This window comes from Pteronotus mesoamericanus, unplaced genomic scaffold, assembly GCF_021234165.1.
Source record: "Pteronotus mesoamericanus isolate MK-2021 breed Mesoamerican mustached bat unplaced genomic scaffold, CSHL_Meso_final contig_177, whole genome shotgun sequence".
NCBI classification, from domain to species: Eukaryota; Metazoa; Chordata; class Mammalia; order Chiroptera; family Mormoopidae; genus Pteronotus; species Pteronotus mesoamericanus.
Genome location: NW_026555073.1, coordinates 66721 through 85005, shown reverse-complemented (window position 1 = coordinate 85005; position 18285 = coordinate 66721). Strand labels below are relative to the sequence as shown.

The following is an 18285-nucleotide window of genomic DNA, read 5'->3' as shown; positions in this document are numbered from 1 at the left end:
TGTGCATGCATTCTTACGTGCTTAAACTTCGGTCCCCTTCAAAGGACTCTCCACTGGATGCAATGCACCTATCGAGATGGTTTCCACCCCCGCTCAAAAACAGTGTTTGAACTCGTCCTTTCTGAAGGTCTTTCAGTGCTTCTGGCGTTCTTGTGTTTCACTTCTCCCACATCGACAAGGCACTTCGTCCTTTGACGACTTTTTTCATTCATGGAGACCAAAAATCAGTCACTCCAGTAGAGATCGGGTGAGTAAGGAGGGTGGGGCACGGGCTCCTGACGTTCTTGGCCAAAAACTGCTGAACACTCAGCGCGGTGGGCAGGTGCGCCCGTCAATCACCCACCATGAAATGAGAAAACGCAGTGAAAGGGTCTTCGAAACAATTCCCTGAAGCAGAACGCCACCTCTCACAACAACGCCCGCTGGCGCACCGATGCAGATGGGTTCCTAGGGCACTCACCTAGCGCGGGGAAGCCTGACCTACAAAGGGCCCGCCCTCCAGAGGATGGTTCGGTTTTCTTCGGGTCCCCGTCATAGAAGCAAAACAAATCTTTTAACATCGTTCTGTCAGTGAGAACTTTTCATCTTAGATGGATATAAGCAAGATAATTAGTTCACTTTTAACCTACTACGTCTACTTCCCCTTCGAAATGAAGGGACCTCCTAAGTCAGCATATGACAACTTATTGTTATCTCCCAATAATTAGTTTTATTTTCCTCTAGCTGCAAATTGATACAGCAAAATTATATATATCTATAGATATATATAATATATATAATAAAATTATATATAATTATAGATATATAGATATATATATCTATAGATATATATATTTCTGTCTCCTCCTAGGGGAAATACATGAGAAAAAATTTCCTCTAAAAAATAAAATGTGTATAAAAGTGATGGAAAATACTAGAAATGGAAACTCCAGTAATGGTACATTTCATGAGAAACATCTTAAAATTATGTTTAATAGCCTCAGAACATATATTTTCAGATTTTTAGTGGTTTTCATTTAATTGAGGCGAAATGATCATTTTACTTTCCATGCGTGATAGCTGGTAGTAACAATTGCACAGACAGCCATGGCGACATTATAGTCTGAAAACATAAAGTGGCTGAGAACAAGTGTTGCATTCATATGAAAATGTTTGTGAGTCCTCACAAGAAAGGATTTATTTTTATTTGAAGCTTATTTAGCTTATATACAGCACGCAATATTTATCTAGTTAAGATCTTTAGTAAGACTTTCATACTCATTACAAGAAATTTCTTACCCAGACCTATGTGCTGTTATACTTTTCAGGAGCAGGCACACTGAGTGTGCTGGCGAAAGTCAAAATGCAAGAAAAAATAAATGATTTACACGAGCACATGGTGCCCTGTGAAGAAAAAGTGTGGCGTGCATACGTACAAGACATAATTACCAGGAGTTCAGGACACACCAAACCTTTGGGCTCAGATGGAAGTCAAGCCTTAAGAGAAAATTCTGCCTGCCTAATTCAGCAGCTGAAGAGGAAAATATAAACCATTTTGTTTCACCCCCGTGAGCTGTCAGAAGTGGCAGAATGGTGGGGCATTAGATTGACAAAGGGTGTCAAATTCGGTTCTGAAATACAGCCAGCTGTTCCCTGGATTACACATAAATTAGTGCTTGACACTTGGCAGAATAGGTCTGATAATGAAAGGCATTCCAAAAATGATAACAGTGAAAGCAGTTATGCAGCGTGTCGATCGAATTTTGCAAATGGGATTCCACATCTTCTTTGGAATAGCGGTCCAGTTCACAGTTGTACTCACAATATAGCAAATAATTTCTCTTTATTGCAGAGAGTAAGGTGCCCAACAGAAATAGCATGATGCAGAATGAAGAGTGCCTCGCAATATGGAAATGAAGGGGATGGAGACACAATCCAAAGAGAGGTGCGGCGCGACTTGCACACTGAAGAGCAGAACGACCGCCTTTACTCTTCGGGAGTTACATACAAATTTACTCCAACAGCCCTGCTAAAGGACACGTTAGTTTTGCTAAGGACCAAAGTGAAAACATTTTCCTGATTAACAATATATCGGTATAGCTTTTCATAGTCAAAGGGAATATGCCATTTTTCAAAAATAACCACGGAAAACATGCCAATTTTTTCTAAGTAAAACATAGTTACGTAGTTGTACTAACATGCTATATATCTCAAATGTGAAGAGTAAGAAAAAGATTTTCAGGTCCATCCATGCTGTCGCAAAAGTTAAAATTTCCTCTGTTTTTCATGGCTGAGTGGTATTTCACTTTTGAAAGGTGCCACAGCTTTTTTATCCTCTCATTTACTGATGGGGACTTGGGCTGCTACCAGATCTTTGCGACTGTAAATAAACGCCGCAGTGAACATATGGGTGTTTATATCCTTTCAGATTCGTGTTGCAACTTCCTTCGGATATAATGGGGGTGAAGAGAGACTTTGCTTGGGTTGATGGGCATGCGGTCCTGGTGATGTTTGATTAAGCTGTTCACTTGAAACGTGTATGGCCATGCATTCCAATGCCACTGCAATAAGTTCAATTGAAGAAAGGAAAAGATTCCATACGAAATCCAGGAACAGGCAAACACTTACCTGCCTACTTTGAAAAAAGAACCAATCAGAAATTGGAAGTACAATTGTTTAAATGAAGACTACGCTAGAAGAAATAAACAGTAGCAGATGAAGGAGAGGTCCAAAGCAGCAATTTGAAAGACTAGGGAGCAGAAAACACCCAATCAGAGAAGCAAAAAGAGGATAGGCTTAGGGAGTTTTGGGACAACATGAACCGTAACAACATGTGCAACCTTGTGCTAACAGGAGGAGAGAGACAGAGCAAGGGATCAAGAACCTATTTGAAGATTAATGACTTAAAACTTCCCCAACCTGGTGAAGGAAAGAGACACCCAAGTCCAGGAAGCACCGAGAGTCCCAAACGAGATAAACCCAAAGAGGCCCACTCTAAGACACCTCATAATTAAAATGCAAAAGGTTAAACACAGAGAGAATCTTATAAGCAGCAAGAGAGAGTTACCTAAAAAGGAGTTCCCATAATATCATCAGCTGATTTCTTTAAAAATATTTTGTAGGCTAGAAGGGACGGACAAATAGTCACAGTGATGGAAAGCAGTAACCTACCATCTAGATTACTCTACCCAGCAAAGCTCTCATTTACAATGGAGGGGCAGATAAAGTGCTTCCCAGACAAGGTAAAGCTAAAGGTGTTCATCATCACCAAGCCATTGTTAGATGAAATGTTAAAAGGCCTTATTTAAGAAAAAGAAGATCAAAACTATGACCATTAAAATGGCAACAAATTCACAGCTATCAACAACTGAATGTAAAAAATAAACTAAGCAAACAGCCAGAACAGGAACAGAATAATAGATATGGAGATCATCTGGAGGGTTATCTGCTGGGAGGGGTACGGAGGAGAATGGGGGAAAAGGTGCAGGGATTAAGAAGCATAATTGGTAGGTACAAAACAGACAGGGATGTTAGGAATAGTATAGGAAATGGAGAAGCCAAAGAACTTATATGCACGACCCATGGACATGAACTAAAGCGGGGGGTGAAATGCTAGTGGGAAGGAGGTACCAGGCAGAGGGGGGCCAAGGGGGAAATATTGAGATAACTGTAATAGAATAATCAATAAAATATATTAAAAAGTGAATAGTGGTGAGTATTCCATTTTGGAGCCTGTATTGTTGGATGTGGCAAGAGTTGTACATGGTTCCAAAAAAAGCATCAGAGTCTTTATTGGTACGAGAACTTTATGTTGACCAGTCTTCTGAAGTGTTTATTTATTGCTTGGTATCATTCTCCATCAGAGGGGTATATACTGCTGCTTTGACACCCCGTAAGGGAGGAATACATAAGTCCTTGCTTCCCGGATGATAGGCTTTTGCATATGACTCACTTTGACCAACGGAATGGAATTTAAAACCTCTGGGTATAAGCTTCTCAAGAACCAGCATGGGGTCCTGACACTGCTTTTCCCCTCTACTCTGCAAACTTTATGTTACAGAGAAGGGTTTCTCCTTCATCTTGGATTCCAGAATGAAGGGACATAATCGAGAAGGACCCAGGCCAACCCCAAACCAACAAATAATATGGCAAATAAAGTTATTTTTGTGAGTCACTTACTACATAATTGGGAAGTGAAACAGATTAAAACTGTTAGTCAAGAGAAAGCAGAATGAAATTCATACACTTTTAAGCCTAGACTGAGTTAGGGGAGATGGAAGGAACAGTAGAAGCAGAGTGGTCCCCAAAGTGTGAATGGTAAAGTGTGAGGCAAGCTGCAGGTAAAGAAGCTGTAGTTAGAAAGTCAGGAGGAAAAGCCCTTGAAAATATACGTTGTGGCCACACCAGTGGGATAAACATATTTTGGGGACGAATATAATGAGAATCGAGATAAAAATATGTGAATTTGGCATTTTTAAAGAGCCACCGATGTAGAAGTCAAAGTCCTCTCGGGTGACTGCAATGGATTGAGAAGATAAAACCTGTGAAGCAGGCGGGAAACGCTTTGAGGAGGGTGTTTATCTCAGAGTTGAGTAAAGGCGTGATGCGTCTGGAAATAGCAGAAAGTGTCAAGTAAAACCATGGGTGTCCCAGGAAGGGAGTATTGCCAGTGATTTTTTTCCTATTTCTGAGCTCGATTGTGTGCAAGTGGCACTAGAGGTGAAGAGGTGAGCCCACGCTGTGTCTTCGACGTTTTACGGTGAGTCAGAGAAGGCCTCGCTGAACTGGGGGAAGAGGTGTCGTTTTCTAAGAAATTCAGTTCAGGTTTGGATATCGAAGATACCATAGAAAAATAAGTATATTATGAAGTTTACACATGGCATAATGGGGTTCCCAAAGGGTCTGAAGAGTTGACAAAAGCACGACAAATGTACAGGAGACAGGAGGTGACAGGGCGAGGCTGAGAAGTCATGGGAATGTTGGAGGTGGCAGTTGTGCTGTTCACAGACTTAAGTAAGACGATGAATCAGGGCTGATGAAAGCATAAATAAATTCTTGATTGGAGAGAGGAAGTTGATTGCACTGTTACACCTGAAGTGTTGACATAGTTTCCTCTGTGTGTCTGGAATCTGCAATGTCGTTCTGGGAATGACATCGTTGAGACACTCAACGGCAGGCAGCCATGCTGGTGTCGTCCCGGTTCCTCCTCTTCTTCTACCCCTACGTCCTGTCTTCTTCGCTGGCTCCTATTCTGCCTGTTCCTAAGTCTAGGTTCTCATCAAAAGTTTTTTTTCTATACTTTCTTCAGATTATTTATTTTTATCATCACTTTATCTTTACAAGTGCTTAGATATTAATCATCCATTCGGCATATATTTTTGGGAGTCTGTTATGTACCCAAGTTTTCTACTTAAATGCCTTTGACAAATAAGACAAAGATAAATTAGACAGCGTCCCTGCCCTCAGAAAGGGTGTAGCCTAAACTAGACTCCATCTTTAACATCTTTACCAGTCTTCTATTATGTATTTTAAATTGTTCCCTGGATGCTTCTTAAACTCATTTGACAAAAAGTGAGAGTCATCTCCCATTTAAAAACTAGTTCCACTCCTGTCTCACCCAATGTAATCAACACTAATATAACCTTCTCAAGTTCAAGGCTCCTAAGTTAAAAGTGCATCTGACTTTTCTCCCCCCCACCATCTTTCACACATACATATATACTCAACAGACAAGATGTTGATCCATCTTGCAAAGAGATTCTTTCTCTTTCATCTCTCCCATTGCGGTTCTACTGCTACAACTGTAGTTCAAACCTAGTATCGACATATCAGGTCTTTAATATGATACATGTCTGTCCATGATTAAAGAATTTTGGTTGAGATGGTGTTTGTGGGAGGGAATATGGTCAGTGAGAAATGAGATGACTTTCTGTGGAATAATGTGCAGCTCATTTGAATATTTTAAACAATTCTCTGCTCTGCTCTGCACCTGTTGCATACACCGCTGGTTGTCTCTAAAAGGCTCACAGCACCTTATCACTGTAAGGGGCCTTGGAAATTGTCTAGTCTAACAACCTACTTCTACAGATAACAGGACTTAAAAGTTAAGTGGCTTGTGTGGAATCTTTGAGTTTGGGCATAATTGTCTAAGTTATGTCTAACTGCTTTGCATCTCCATAGAGTCCTTACAGTTTGGCTTCATTTGCAAACTATTTCAGGTGTATGCACATGCATGTGTGTTTTTGTGTGTGTCTCTGTATTTTGGGTTTTCATTTACATCAAAATTAGTTACTAAGTATTACCTCATAAAAGCATTGGTTCTGAATCCAGTTTATGCTTTAGACTACAATTACCATTTTGTTCATTCTAAGTTCTTGTCTCTGAATTAAACCTTGTCATATGAAGACTGACTTCTATAACTTCTCCTTATATCCCAAGCCTATTATGGAGTTTAGAAAGCATTTAATTTACTCAAACATAACACTTGACTATATGAAATTTTGCTAGAAAACTCATGGTTTTCTAAAGGCTTGAAAAATTAATTATGCTTTTGTAAATTATAAAGATTAACTGTGTAATTCCTAGGCTTTGACCTTTTTCAAATGTCCCTCTTCTAATATTCATGAAACTCTCCACTTACCTACACGTTGTTATAACAAGTAACTACTAACCCTACAATGACCTCACTCGTTTTAAGCACCCTAGGAAGCAAGTCCTTAGGTCTTTTATATTTGAATACATCAAGAGGATTCAAATGATCTTTTACTAGGTCTTCCCAGAGACTACCACACCAGTACATTCTATAAATCAGATTATAAGTAGCTGGCCACAATAGTTATACATTGTAGAAGAAATACAATAATTCTTTACTAATTTGGTCTTTATTTCTCATCTTGCTGTCTTTACATGATTACTTTAATTTTTTTCAAAGTATAGTTTTCCCTCTTTCACGAATGACTATAGTGGGAAAGCTGTATTCCTTCCTTTAAAGAAAGCATTCTACTTTCAGTTTTATCATCTATTGTCAAGTGCTATCTAGGGGTATTCCACTGGCCTCTCAAATTTTTTTTCTTAATAAGGCATAAAATATCATCAGGAAAGGTAAAAAGTAAGAAAAATGCTGTTTTCTTATAATATTTATTGAAAGATGTGAAAAATGTGAGTGGGGTTTAATGGTAGAGTTTTTCTTACTGAATGAAATAAAACTGCATAATAAATCTAAAACTATTAGCCTTTAATATTTAGGTGCTGTTATTTAAGTCATCAAAACTTCTTAACCCTTTACTTTCCGAGGCTCTGATTCTCCTGTTTCCATTAAGTTGCCTAACTTTCTATGTAAAAAGAGCACCTACAACTGGAAAAACAAGCTATTTTATTTGGCTTCAAAGTGGCACATTAAAAATTGAGATTAATATCAATAGTATTTCACCATATTTTATGTCTGCTGTGTCTATTTATATATGCTTTTTATAGTTAATTAAAAATGGTAAATTAATTTTTACTTCTCTATAGTTCACAATTTTTTATTTTATCAAATATTTTAATAAGCCCTGAGGTTTATTTTATTGGGTTGCCGCCTGTGATTCATGAATCCTTATTGATATGTTAAACAGTGACCTTGGAGTAGAATGCAGCTTTACTTCCTGAGATTTATTTTTTTAGTCACTCAGTACATTAAGAGGCGGATTTCATCCTTTCCGATATTCACTGAAGTCCACATTTCCCAATTCCTAATAATAAATACATTACATTGTTAATACTGAGAACATTCTTGGACCTATTATTGCAGAATGCACGTTAAATTTGGTATTTTCTGCTTACATTACTCTTCATTTTCTCAGTTGATATTAACTAAACCAAGAGAGGATTGCATGGTTAAGAGAATGCGTTGAATTTATGTTTTTAGAGCAAAATAATATCATGCAAAGGAAAAAGTTAAACTATATTCAGAAGCCAGATGTGTGATTATATTCTGGATTTTACATAATACTAATAGGTTCTGGTTCACATCATCTTTCCAAGTGTACAAGCGACATATACAGAGACTCGCCTGGTAGAGACTAAATCCTTTTGCATGACACCGTTTTTACAGCAGTGTCGCAACCTTGCGCGGGACATATGAAGATTGCATTGTAATATACGGCATCCAATCACGTAGGAGAATGTGAGCAATAAAACCCAGGGCTCATAAACTCTCTCAGGCTGTGCACCTGTGCTGCATTTTAATGTGATCTCGCGCTACTTCCTGTATCATTAAATCTGACACACCAAATTTTATTCTCTTTAGCCGTGTGTTAGCATGACTGCCCACTAAATATGAACTTGGAGGGACTACGTCTTCACCTTGACATCATGCTTTCTTTGCTTCAATTAATCTCAGGGCTTACCCTGTTTCAATTAACTATGTAACACCTTTTAAAGTGTTGTTATTAATGTAGGGCATTTTCCTAAGGCAGCAAAACATATTTTTGAAATATATTGTGTTATGCATATATATTATGCTACTCTGGCATCGCAGTAGATGGGGAGAGCAAGAACTGAGGGATATAGAAAATAATTCTAATGAGAAATCATTGCTGGTTGCCTTTTCAATATTCGCCACCACCGCCTCACTTCTTTATTGCTGCCGGAACCCAGATTTTTGCATGGCAAAACACTTTAAAAGTCCTCAGCCCTGGGTTGCAATTTATCTGCCCAGTCAGGGCCATGCGTGTCCCACTTTCATAGTCCACATGACAGGCGCGAGGGGCCACGTGACCCGGCTCTGGGCAGCAGGGCAGACAATGAAGGCTGCCAGGGCCTTCTTCGGAATACCCTTTTCTTGACCCATTAAAAGGAAAACCAAGATGCTTCCTGTGTCGTGTCTGCCATTCTCCTGCACTGACGGCTGAGGCAGTGCCTGGAATGACAGCAGTCATCTCGAGACCAATTAGGGAAGCCACAGGGACACCAAGAGACACCTCATGAGAAATGGCACCAGCAACTACTTACTTTCTTGATTTTTGTGCCTGGGAAAAAGTAGAACTATACTGACTAAGCATTAATTGTTTGCGTTATTATGATTATTACCTACAACAAAAGGTATTCCAAATTGACACATCAAATATGTTTTCTAAACATAACAGATTAGCCAGATTTTGTCCCAGCAATAAGCACACTATAAATCTCATGGACTAAATAAAATAAATACTTACGTCTTGTTTGAGTCTTCAATTTACCTCTGATTTTGTTTAGTCTCCTCATCTCATCTTCACTTGGCTTCTGTCGAAGGTAGAACTCGAGTTTGAAGGATGCATTCTTCCATGTGGGAACCAAGAATGAAGTAGTATCCATTACATAGAACATTTTTTTGTAGGCAGATGTCACAAGCTAATGAGGAGTGACAGTAATTAGCATTTATTGGACATTGGTACACCACATCTGTTCACTTGCCATTGATCAAGTAAGTCACATGTCTAAGATCAACATCAATACAGCAGGGAAGTACATTCTCCCAACAGAGGTAATGGGGAGACAGGGAGAGAGGACATATTCTGAACATTCATATAAGTTACAACAAAAAATTTTAACTATGGAAATATGTTGCATAATTGTCTTTATTTTTATAACTATTAAATTTAATGTTATTAAATTACAAGATATATGTTATGAAGATAATCCTCAGTAAATGCGGTGCTGTGACAAGAAATTTTAATCAACACAGAATAATGGATGGATAAGTGTTAGTATTAGGCAGTTAATTTGCAATTATCACTATGCATATAGATAAGTGTGCAGAGACGTGTCGGTGCATTCTAGATATCTGGAGGCCACTTCGAGCAAAGGTGAGCTGGAGGCTTGCAGGAAGCCCTTAGAAGCTGCAGTGCTTCAGACACGTGCGAAAGAGAACAAGGTATCATAAAATCCTAACACAATAAACCAGAAAAGTCCTTTAACTGAGAATTTACCAATGCAAGTCCAGAGAAGGCATATCCACAGAAAGGTATGACAGGCCACTAAACACGTAGCACACTGAACACTAAAGGCCTTTCTCCGATGTCAACACAGTGTTATAAGGGCCGTGAATCAACAGGAAAACATGGCCCAACAAACAAAAAGTCACTATCCAAAACATATCCTGAAGAAACAGAGGTAAATAACGTGAAAAAGAATTCAAAATAACCATCATAAAGATGTTCCATGAGCTCAAGGAAATGATTCATGAAGACACAAAAATAATAACAAAAAGAAAATACTTAAAAATAGAGAAATGTCAGAGCTAAAGTATAATAACAATTGAAAAAAAAAATCACTAGAGAGAGTCGACAACAGATATAGTTAAGTAGAAGAAAGACTCAGTGAACTTGAAACAGATAGTTGGAAATTATACAGTCAGAGAAGCAATATATATATATGAAAAGAGATTAAATGACCTATGGGATGCTATCAGGTTGACCAAATATACATTTTTTGGTGTCCCAGAAGGAGAAGAGAAAAAGAAAAACGGAAGAAAGCTTATTGGAAAAAATAATGGCTGAAAACGTCCCTAATCTGGGCATCCAGATTCCAGCAGCCCAACAGATTCCAGCAAGAATGAACCGCAAATCCATTTGGCTGAAAGGACAGGGAGGCAATTCCCACTTTCTATGCCCACGGTCCATGCGGACTGCTACAAGTGCTACCACGACTCAAGCTCTGGCATCTCACTCTTATCATAAATTACTTTCGAACCTTAAATGCAATAGCCTGTGCTATGCTGGATGTCGATGTCCTTCCTGGAAGGCTCAGAATAAATGTCCTAAATTTAAATGTAATCCATTTCATGCAAAATATAATTTGATGCCTTGCTTTGTCATTTGTCTGAGATGGGACTGTGAGAGAAGGTCACTTGGGTTTCGAATAATAATTAGATTTCTGTCTTTACATTGCACGGAAATCTCTGTATACTTCCGGGCCCTTGATATCACAGCATGCCATAGTTTCTGGATGTCCTGCATAGTGGTTCAGACTGCTTAGGAAAAACATTCATAGAAGGAACACCAGGGCACTGAAGTCACGGTGGGGCAGCATCTAAAGCCCGAGGCCTGGGTAAGATCTCCAAGTGAGTGAGTGTAGACAGAACGGGGGGAGGCCCAACGGGGAGAGGCCCGAAGAGAACCCCGGAGACCCACCGTTACTTTCAGGTCATGGAAAGGAGGGAAAACCAGAGGGGGAACCAAAGAACAGGAAAGCCAAGAGCAGGTCATCGCCTGCAAGCCAAACTGGACTCTCCAGTGCAAGTGTGGCTCCTTTCCGACTCTTCCAATCGCCTTCGTCGAACCTGGCTTTCGAGGGGCGCCGCAGCAGCTGGTGCACAGCCACTGCCTTCCTCGCTTCCAACCCCACTCCCCTCTGGTTCCTTTTGTTCTTGTGGCTCTCTGCTTAGAAAAATAAGTTGCCGTCACCTTCTGATTCTTTTGCTAGTTTTACTCCATATTTTCCATTCACTTTATTCTGTTAATTTAAAAACTGTGTGTCCTGATTTTAGAGAGGGAAGAATGGAGGGAGGAACATCGATAAGAGAAACATTGGTCGGTTGCCTCCCGCGCACGCCCCGACCAGGGATCGCTAAGCCCTGACCAGGGAGGGATCGAACCCCCAACCGTTGATGGCCAGGGGGAGGGCACTACAACCAACGGCTCTACAACCAACTGAGTACACTGTCCAGGGCTCTATTCTCTCTGTGCTTAATATCATGCCAGGTGCTAAAGTGATCTTTCCAAAAACAAATTATTCACATCTTCTTAAAAGTTTTCAATGTGCCTTGCAGCATCTGGGATGAAATCAAAACTTGCGAGAGGAAGTTTGATCCGAAAAGCTGTTCACAGTCTGGACGTTGTCTTCTCAGCCTCAGGTGCCCTCCCACCACCCGTTTCTCGCCCGACTTACAGGCACCCAAGTCCTGGAAAGAGCCCTGTTTTCTGTCCCACGAGGCCCTCCCACACGCTGACCCTCGCGCCTCCGTTGTCGTCGTCTTCCCAGGACTCATGCCTGCCTTGCCCCTCGTCTCGTTCTCCTTGCTCACGCGCCTGCCTCCCGGGTGTCACTCGTGATGGGGCTCAGCTGTCACTCCCTCAGAAGGGCCAGCTCGCACCCTGGGCCTCCGGATGCCCGCGGGCCGTGGGGGTGTCTCCGTCACCGTGTTTATGACACGCCCTTGCAATGACCTACCTAGACGGACCTGCACTGACCTCTTCCTCCAACAGACCGTGGACCCTTTGAGTCCGAGAGCAGATCGTGTTTACCTTCGCATCCACAAGTACCTAACAGAGAACCCGCCGCGGTGCTCCGGAAATGGGCGGGGGCCGTTACAGGAAGGAAATGCATCTACCTTTCAGGACCCCACACATTCGGGGACCAAGAGTAGAAATAAGGGGGCCGTCCCGCCCTTCTCCACATATTATATAGGTGATATTTGGTTGAAGGAAATTCCCAAACAGTGAAAGGAAACGCGCTATGCACGCAGAAGCGCAGCCACGGCTCGCCCACAGGGCTGAGGCGGCCTAGTGACCAGTCTGTATGCTTCTGCGCATGTGCAGCTCCTGCCGGTGGCGGCAGCACTGGCCGCTTCCCTCTGCGCATGTGCAGCACTCCCGCCAACCGCGCCCCCTGCCTTGGCACCGCCCGCTCCCGGGTGCTGGGCCGCTTTGCTTCTGCGCATGTGCAGCTTCTCCCGGTGGCGCAGGCCCGCTCACGAGCGCCGGCCGCTTCGCAGGCGCGTGGCCGCAGAGGCCGGCGGTAAACGCCTCAGAGCATTGAGCTTAGCTGCTGGGATCCCCTGCCTTTCAGTCAGCGCGGAAACGTGTTACCTTTCCTCGCTCCCTCTAACATCTGTGCGTGGGGCCGGTGTGAGGAAACGAGCCCTCGATTCTGCTCACAGACTCCTGAAATACCTCCCAAGAGCTGGCGTTCGGTCAGGCACTTTCCAGTCAGAAAGTGGCGTGCTCACCACCAGCCCGACGAGCAATGGCCACGTGACCGAGCGGAGGAGAGGCAGCCACGAGTGTGTGTGATGCTTCCCGCGTCTCCTCCTTCCGCGGTACAGTACCCCGGGTGGCTCCCCGTCCTGACAGGCTGCCTTCGTCTTTACAGGAGACCGGCGCCGTTGTCTTCCCGGAAGCCAGAAGGCCATGGTGGCAGCAAGCCCGAGACGGCCAGCTCGGCTCCCAGGCCCGGAAGGCCCCCGGCAGTGAGATCTCCGCGCCGCGGAAGCGCCTCGCGGACGGCGGGGCCTGCTGCCAAGGAAGCACAGCTGTAGCACAGCCGCATCGCCCCCCCACCCCCGACTGTCTTTCCCACAGCGGCCGTTGTCATTGCCAGGCTTCCCTGCTTCGTGCCGGCGGCTTCCCGAAGCGGTGTCTGCGCGCTTCCCTGAATGAGACGCCGGCGCTGCACAGGCAGAGCAGACTCCGTGCTGGTCATCGTGGTCCGGACAGCAGGTGGACGCCGCAGCGCTCGTGCGAGCGACAGCTGGGCCTCGTGACGGAAGGCGGGAACAACGTCCACGGGTGGGCGCCAGCCTCTGTCCGGGTAAGTTTCAGGTCCCACCGCCCAGGAAGCCTTCAGTCGTCCAAACTGACCGACGGGGGAATGACAGGTAACTTGTCAACCATCAACCCGAACAGGAGAGCATATGCGGGCTTCTCAGAAGCACGGACACAGCCGCGGCTGGCCTGGCTCCGCGGGCTGGACACCGGCCTGCACACCACGGGGTCGCCGGTTCGATTCCCGGCCAGGGCCCAGGCCTGGGCTGTGGGTCAGGTTCCCAGGAGGGGGCCTGCAAGGGGGCTTTCAGGTAGAATAACCCCCTTGAGTATTTCCTGCATTGGAGGTGTACTGGTGGTAAATTCCCTCAGCTCCTGTATGTCTGGAAAAGTCTTTATTTCTCCTTCATATTTAAAAGATTGCTGGATATATTTTTGGCAAGTAATTTCTCTCTCTCAGTAGTTTGAATATTTGGCCCCACTCTTCTGGCTTGTGGAGTTTCTGCTGAGAAGTCTGAGGAGAACCTAATGGGCTTTCCTTCACAGATTACTATCTTCTTTTCCTTGGCTGCTTTGACAGTTCCTTCTTTGTCATGAATTCTTGGCAGTTTTAGTACTGTGCGCCTTGGAGAAGGCCTTTCTGGATTGAGGTAACGAGGTGTTCTGCGTGCTTCTTGGACTGGAGGATGGAGCTCTCTCCCTCGATTTGGGAAGTTCTCGCCCACCATGTGTTGGAATCAGCTCTCCCTTCCCTTCTCCCTGTCTTCTCCTTCTGGCATGCCTGTAATTCTTTCGGTGCTCTTTCTGATGGAGTCGGATCGTTCTTCCAGATGTCGGATCTTTCCTTCTTTGATGCCGGTCTCTATCTTCCACCGTCTGTGTCATTCCTAGATTTCCCTCTTTGATTTCACTCACTTTTTCCTCCATCTGGACAGTTCAATGTCCTAAGCTCACTCCTTCATTATTTGTCTCTTTTACTGAGTTCCTCACCCGCAGAATTTCTATTCGGTTCTTTTTAAAGTCTACATCTCTTTGGTAAAGCACCGGTGGTGTTAATTGATTTGTTTTCTGACTTCATTACACTGCCTGTCAGTGGTTATTTTACTTTATTTTATTTTTATCTTTTCGAATTTTTTTCAGAACTGCTACCTTGAGTACTCTGTCATTCGAATGATATATTTCCATGTCTTTGAGTTTATTTTTGGGAAAACTGTAAGCTTCTTTCTGGGCTGCCTCATTACCTTCGTTATTGATGGTTTTTAATGGGTTCCCTCTCTGTCTAGGTATCTATACATGAGCGGCATCTCTCTGGTAGAGCCATAAGAAGTCTTCCTGTTGCTTTTCAGTAGACGTCACTGAAGCACAGACTTTCTAGGATTTTTGCTCAGCTCTGGCCTCTCAGATCTCTGTGGGGCCATGAAGGAGCCGCTTGCTCCCTGGGAAGGTGGGCATCTCCTCTGCGACCGGGGAGCCTGCCTCCCAGGGCACTGAGAAGGCCCTGGGGCATGAGGCGGGCAATTGGAGTCCGCGTCCCTGAAGCCCCAGCGCAGGGCCCTGCAGCTGCACGCGGCGGGCAGCGCGGCAACCACGGGCGCAGGGGTCGGCGGTGGGGGTGAGCTGGGCGAGGCCGGCTGGCGCCTCAAGGCTTTGTTCTCGCAGCCCCGGAGCCTGGCGCCCCCCAGTGCCCTCTCTCCGTGTCTCCCCCGGCCCCTGGGGCGAGCCGCGGGGCGCACCTGTCATTCGGGCGAACATGGTTTGCGGTTTGCGGTTTGCGGTCCTCGTGTTGGCAGATCTTGTGCTCCGCAACGCCACACGCACTGTTAAAGCTTCTTCGGGGGCTGCGGCGACATCTGGGGGGGGGTAGCGGGGGCTCCGGGGGGCTCTGTTTTTGTGTCCATAGACGGGGGGCGAGCTCAGGAATGAGGGTGGCAGGGAGAGGGATGAGCTCAAAGCCTGGGGGTGGCCTGTTCTCGGGGTGAGTCTGGGCGACGGACGGGTGGGGGATGCATGCAACCGCCCTTGTTCCTTTGGATGACTCTCAGTGGGAGAAAGGGGGGCCTGGGACCCCACTAACCAGGCAGGGCGCCCGCACTGAGCCAGCCAGGGAGCCGGGGTCCTTCCACCCTGCCCCCTTCACCTTCCCAGGCCTCTCACCTGCCTCCCCATCCATCAGCCCCCCCTGGGTCCCACCTCCAATCCCCCTCCAAGGACCCCCTGCCCCTCCACCCCCCATTGCCTTCCATGGTCCCTCCCACTCTGCCCCCCCTCGCCGTTCTGCTCCATGGTCCCTCCCACCCCAAACCCTCTCATTCAAGTCCCCTCTCCCCTGGCCCCGCCCCTTCCACCGACTTGCTGATGTCATCCACGGGCCCTATGACATCACATAACGGCTCCCCTCCCGTCTCCAGGCAACCACTGTGTACGGCAGAGCTGAGGGCGGAGGCAGGCGGCCGGCAGGAGTAGTAGGTCCTGTCAGGGGACAGCAGTGCCTACAGTCAGCGCCGCCTTGGGGCTCAGACGCAGAGGGAGACATTCCAGGTGCAGCCAGCAATGCAGGAGCCCGCGATGGAGGAGCCAGGGACCAGCGGAACACAGGTGAGCAGTGGCCCCTTAGGTCCAGCCGGGTCCCCAGCGGTCCCTTCCTCCCCCCGCCCCCCCGGCCCTGTCCCCCGACACCCGCCTCACACCCGCAGCCCGCCTTCGGCCTCCTGACCCACCGACCTGGGGGGTGGCTGCCCCTCTAACCCGTGGCCCCGGAACCCACGCCCACCCTCCCCCACGGTCCCCCTGACCCGTGGTCCCCCTTGTCCCTTGCAGGACGCCGCGACACGGCCCGTTCCCATGGACCAGTCCAACGCTCTTAGGCGCCTGAACAAGGAACTGAGGGACATTACCAAGGACCCCCCTCCCCTGTGCTCGGCAGGGCCGGTGGGTGAAGACATATTCATTTGGAAGGGCGCCATCACGGGCCCAAACGACAGTCCGTACGAGGGAGGGGTCTTTTCTCTAAGCATTCGCTTCCCATGCGATTACCCTTTCAGACCCCCACGCATTACCTTCACCACCCCAATTTACCACCCCAACATCAGCAGACGAGGGTTTATCTGTCTGGACATCCTCAAGTCCCAGTGGTCCCCTGCACTCTCCATATCCAAAGTCCTGATATCTATAAGCTCCATGCTGTGCGACCCCAACCCTGATGACCCCTTGGTCCCATCCATTGCAAGAACCTACTTAACGGATAGGGACGCCTATAATGCCATGGCCCGAACTTGGACCAGGAAATATGCGATGTGAGTGAAAAGTAAATGACCAACCATCACCTTAATAAAACACCTGGTTGCCGAATCGGCTGTCTTGTGACTGCTCTCTGGGAAGCGTCGTTTCCCCATCTTTCTGGGCACACGGTGCGCACCTGCCACATGAGGGCGTGTGGGGGGGGAGGCAGGGGGTGGGGCCAGGTTGGGGGTGGGGGAGGCATGGGGGTGGGGCAAGGTTGGGAGGTGGGGAGGCATGGGGGTTGCACACCTGCCACATCAGGGGGTCTGTGGGGGGTGGAGGAAGCATGGGGTGGGGCAAGGTAGGGGGAGGGGGAGGCATGGGGTGGGGCAGGAGTGTGGGAGGGGAGGCAGGGGTGGGGCCAGGTTGGGGGAGGGGGAGGCAGGGGGTGGGGCCAGGTTGGGGGAGGGGGAGGCATGGCGTGGAGCCAGGTTAGGGGATCCGTGAGTGTGAGAGAGACCAGTTTTAGCCAACATTTCACTAAAAGCCTGCTGCCCGGATTCAAGACGGGAAAGCAAGAACCGGGGGGGTGGTGTGTGTAGGGTGAGCCCTTTAGAGCGGACGATGGTGAGGAAAAACCGGGTGAAGATTAGAGAGCTTATCAGGTACCTATTTTATTCGGAAGAACCTGTGTCTTCAGCTGTTTTGTTTTTGACCCAGATTCATATTAACCCATCTACTCTGAGGTCTAAATTTAAGTGGACAAAAATTAGGTGGATGAGGAGCTGTTACAAAATAAATCAATGTTTTCTGTTCCCAGAATCCCCCGCCTCCCACTCTGCAGCCCGCCCCTTTGGAGCAGTCGGCCCCCTGCGCACCGTGCGCTGTGCCCCGCTTCCCAGGACACCCCTGTTTACAGGAGCTGATCCTTACCAGCAGCCCAAGTGCCCATCAGCAGATGAGTGGATACAACAACTCTGGGGCCCTTACACAGTGGAGTGGGACGTGGCTGTGAGCAAAGAAAAAATCTTACCCTCCGTGACAGCACGGAGGGACCTGGGGAACACAGTGCTCAGTGAAATAAGCCAGGGGGTGAAAGGCAACTGCCGTATGATCTCACTCACGTGGTATCAAATGAACAACCTGAACTAACAAGGAATTTGGGGACCGACTCATAGATGGAGAGCAGATGACGGTTGTCAGAGAGAAAGGGATTTGGCAGCTGGGCAAAAAAGGTGAAGGGATGAAGGAAAAAACCCCCGAGACACAGACAGCGGTATGGTGATTACCAGAGGGAAGGGGGTGGGGGAGATGCAGTAGAAGAAGGTAAAGGGGGGATGCACAGCGATGGAGGGAGTCTGGACTCGGGGGAGTAAACACAGACGACCCCATTCAGATGGTGTGTTACAGAAGTGTACGCCAAAACCTGTATAACCAGAGTCATCCCCAATAAATGCAATTTAAAAAAAGAAAAAGAGAAGAAACTTCTTACTGAGTTTCATCCTTTTCTGTACGAAAGCGTCCCTTCCCACTCTTGTCCCTGGAGTGCTGTGACTGAGCAGCTCCACCAAATTCCGGAGGCAGA

The 18285-nt window shown here is 46.4% G+C and overlaps 1 protein-coding gene across 1 annotated transcript; it reads left to right on the top strand.

The window, feature by feature from the left end:
- Nucleotides 1-16322: 16322 nt before the first annotated feature.
- Nucleotides 16323-16778, top strand: LOC129065320 (ubiquitin-conjugating enzyme E2 D3-like). The gene has a single exon (XM_054566589.1). The coding sequence runs from the start codon at nt 16323-16325 to the stop codon at nt 16776-16778; it is 456 nt and encodes a 151-aa protein (XP_054422564.1).
- Nucleotides 16779-18285: the final 1507 nt, after the last annotated feature.

Bases quoted from the DNA above. Each gene is read 5' to 3' on its own strand.
- LOC129065320 (XM_054566589.1), top strand. From the start codon at position 16,323: ATGGACCAGTCCAACGCTCTTAGGCGCCTGAACAAGGAACTGAGGGAC.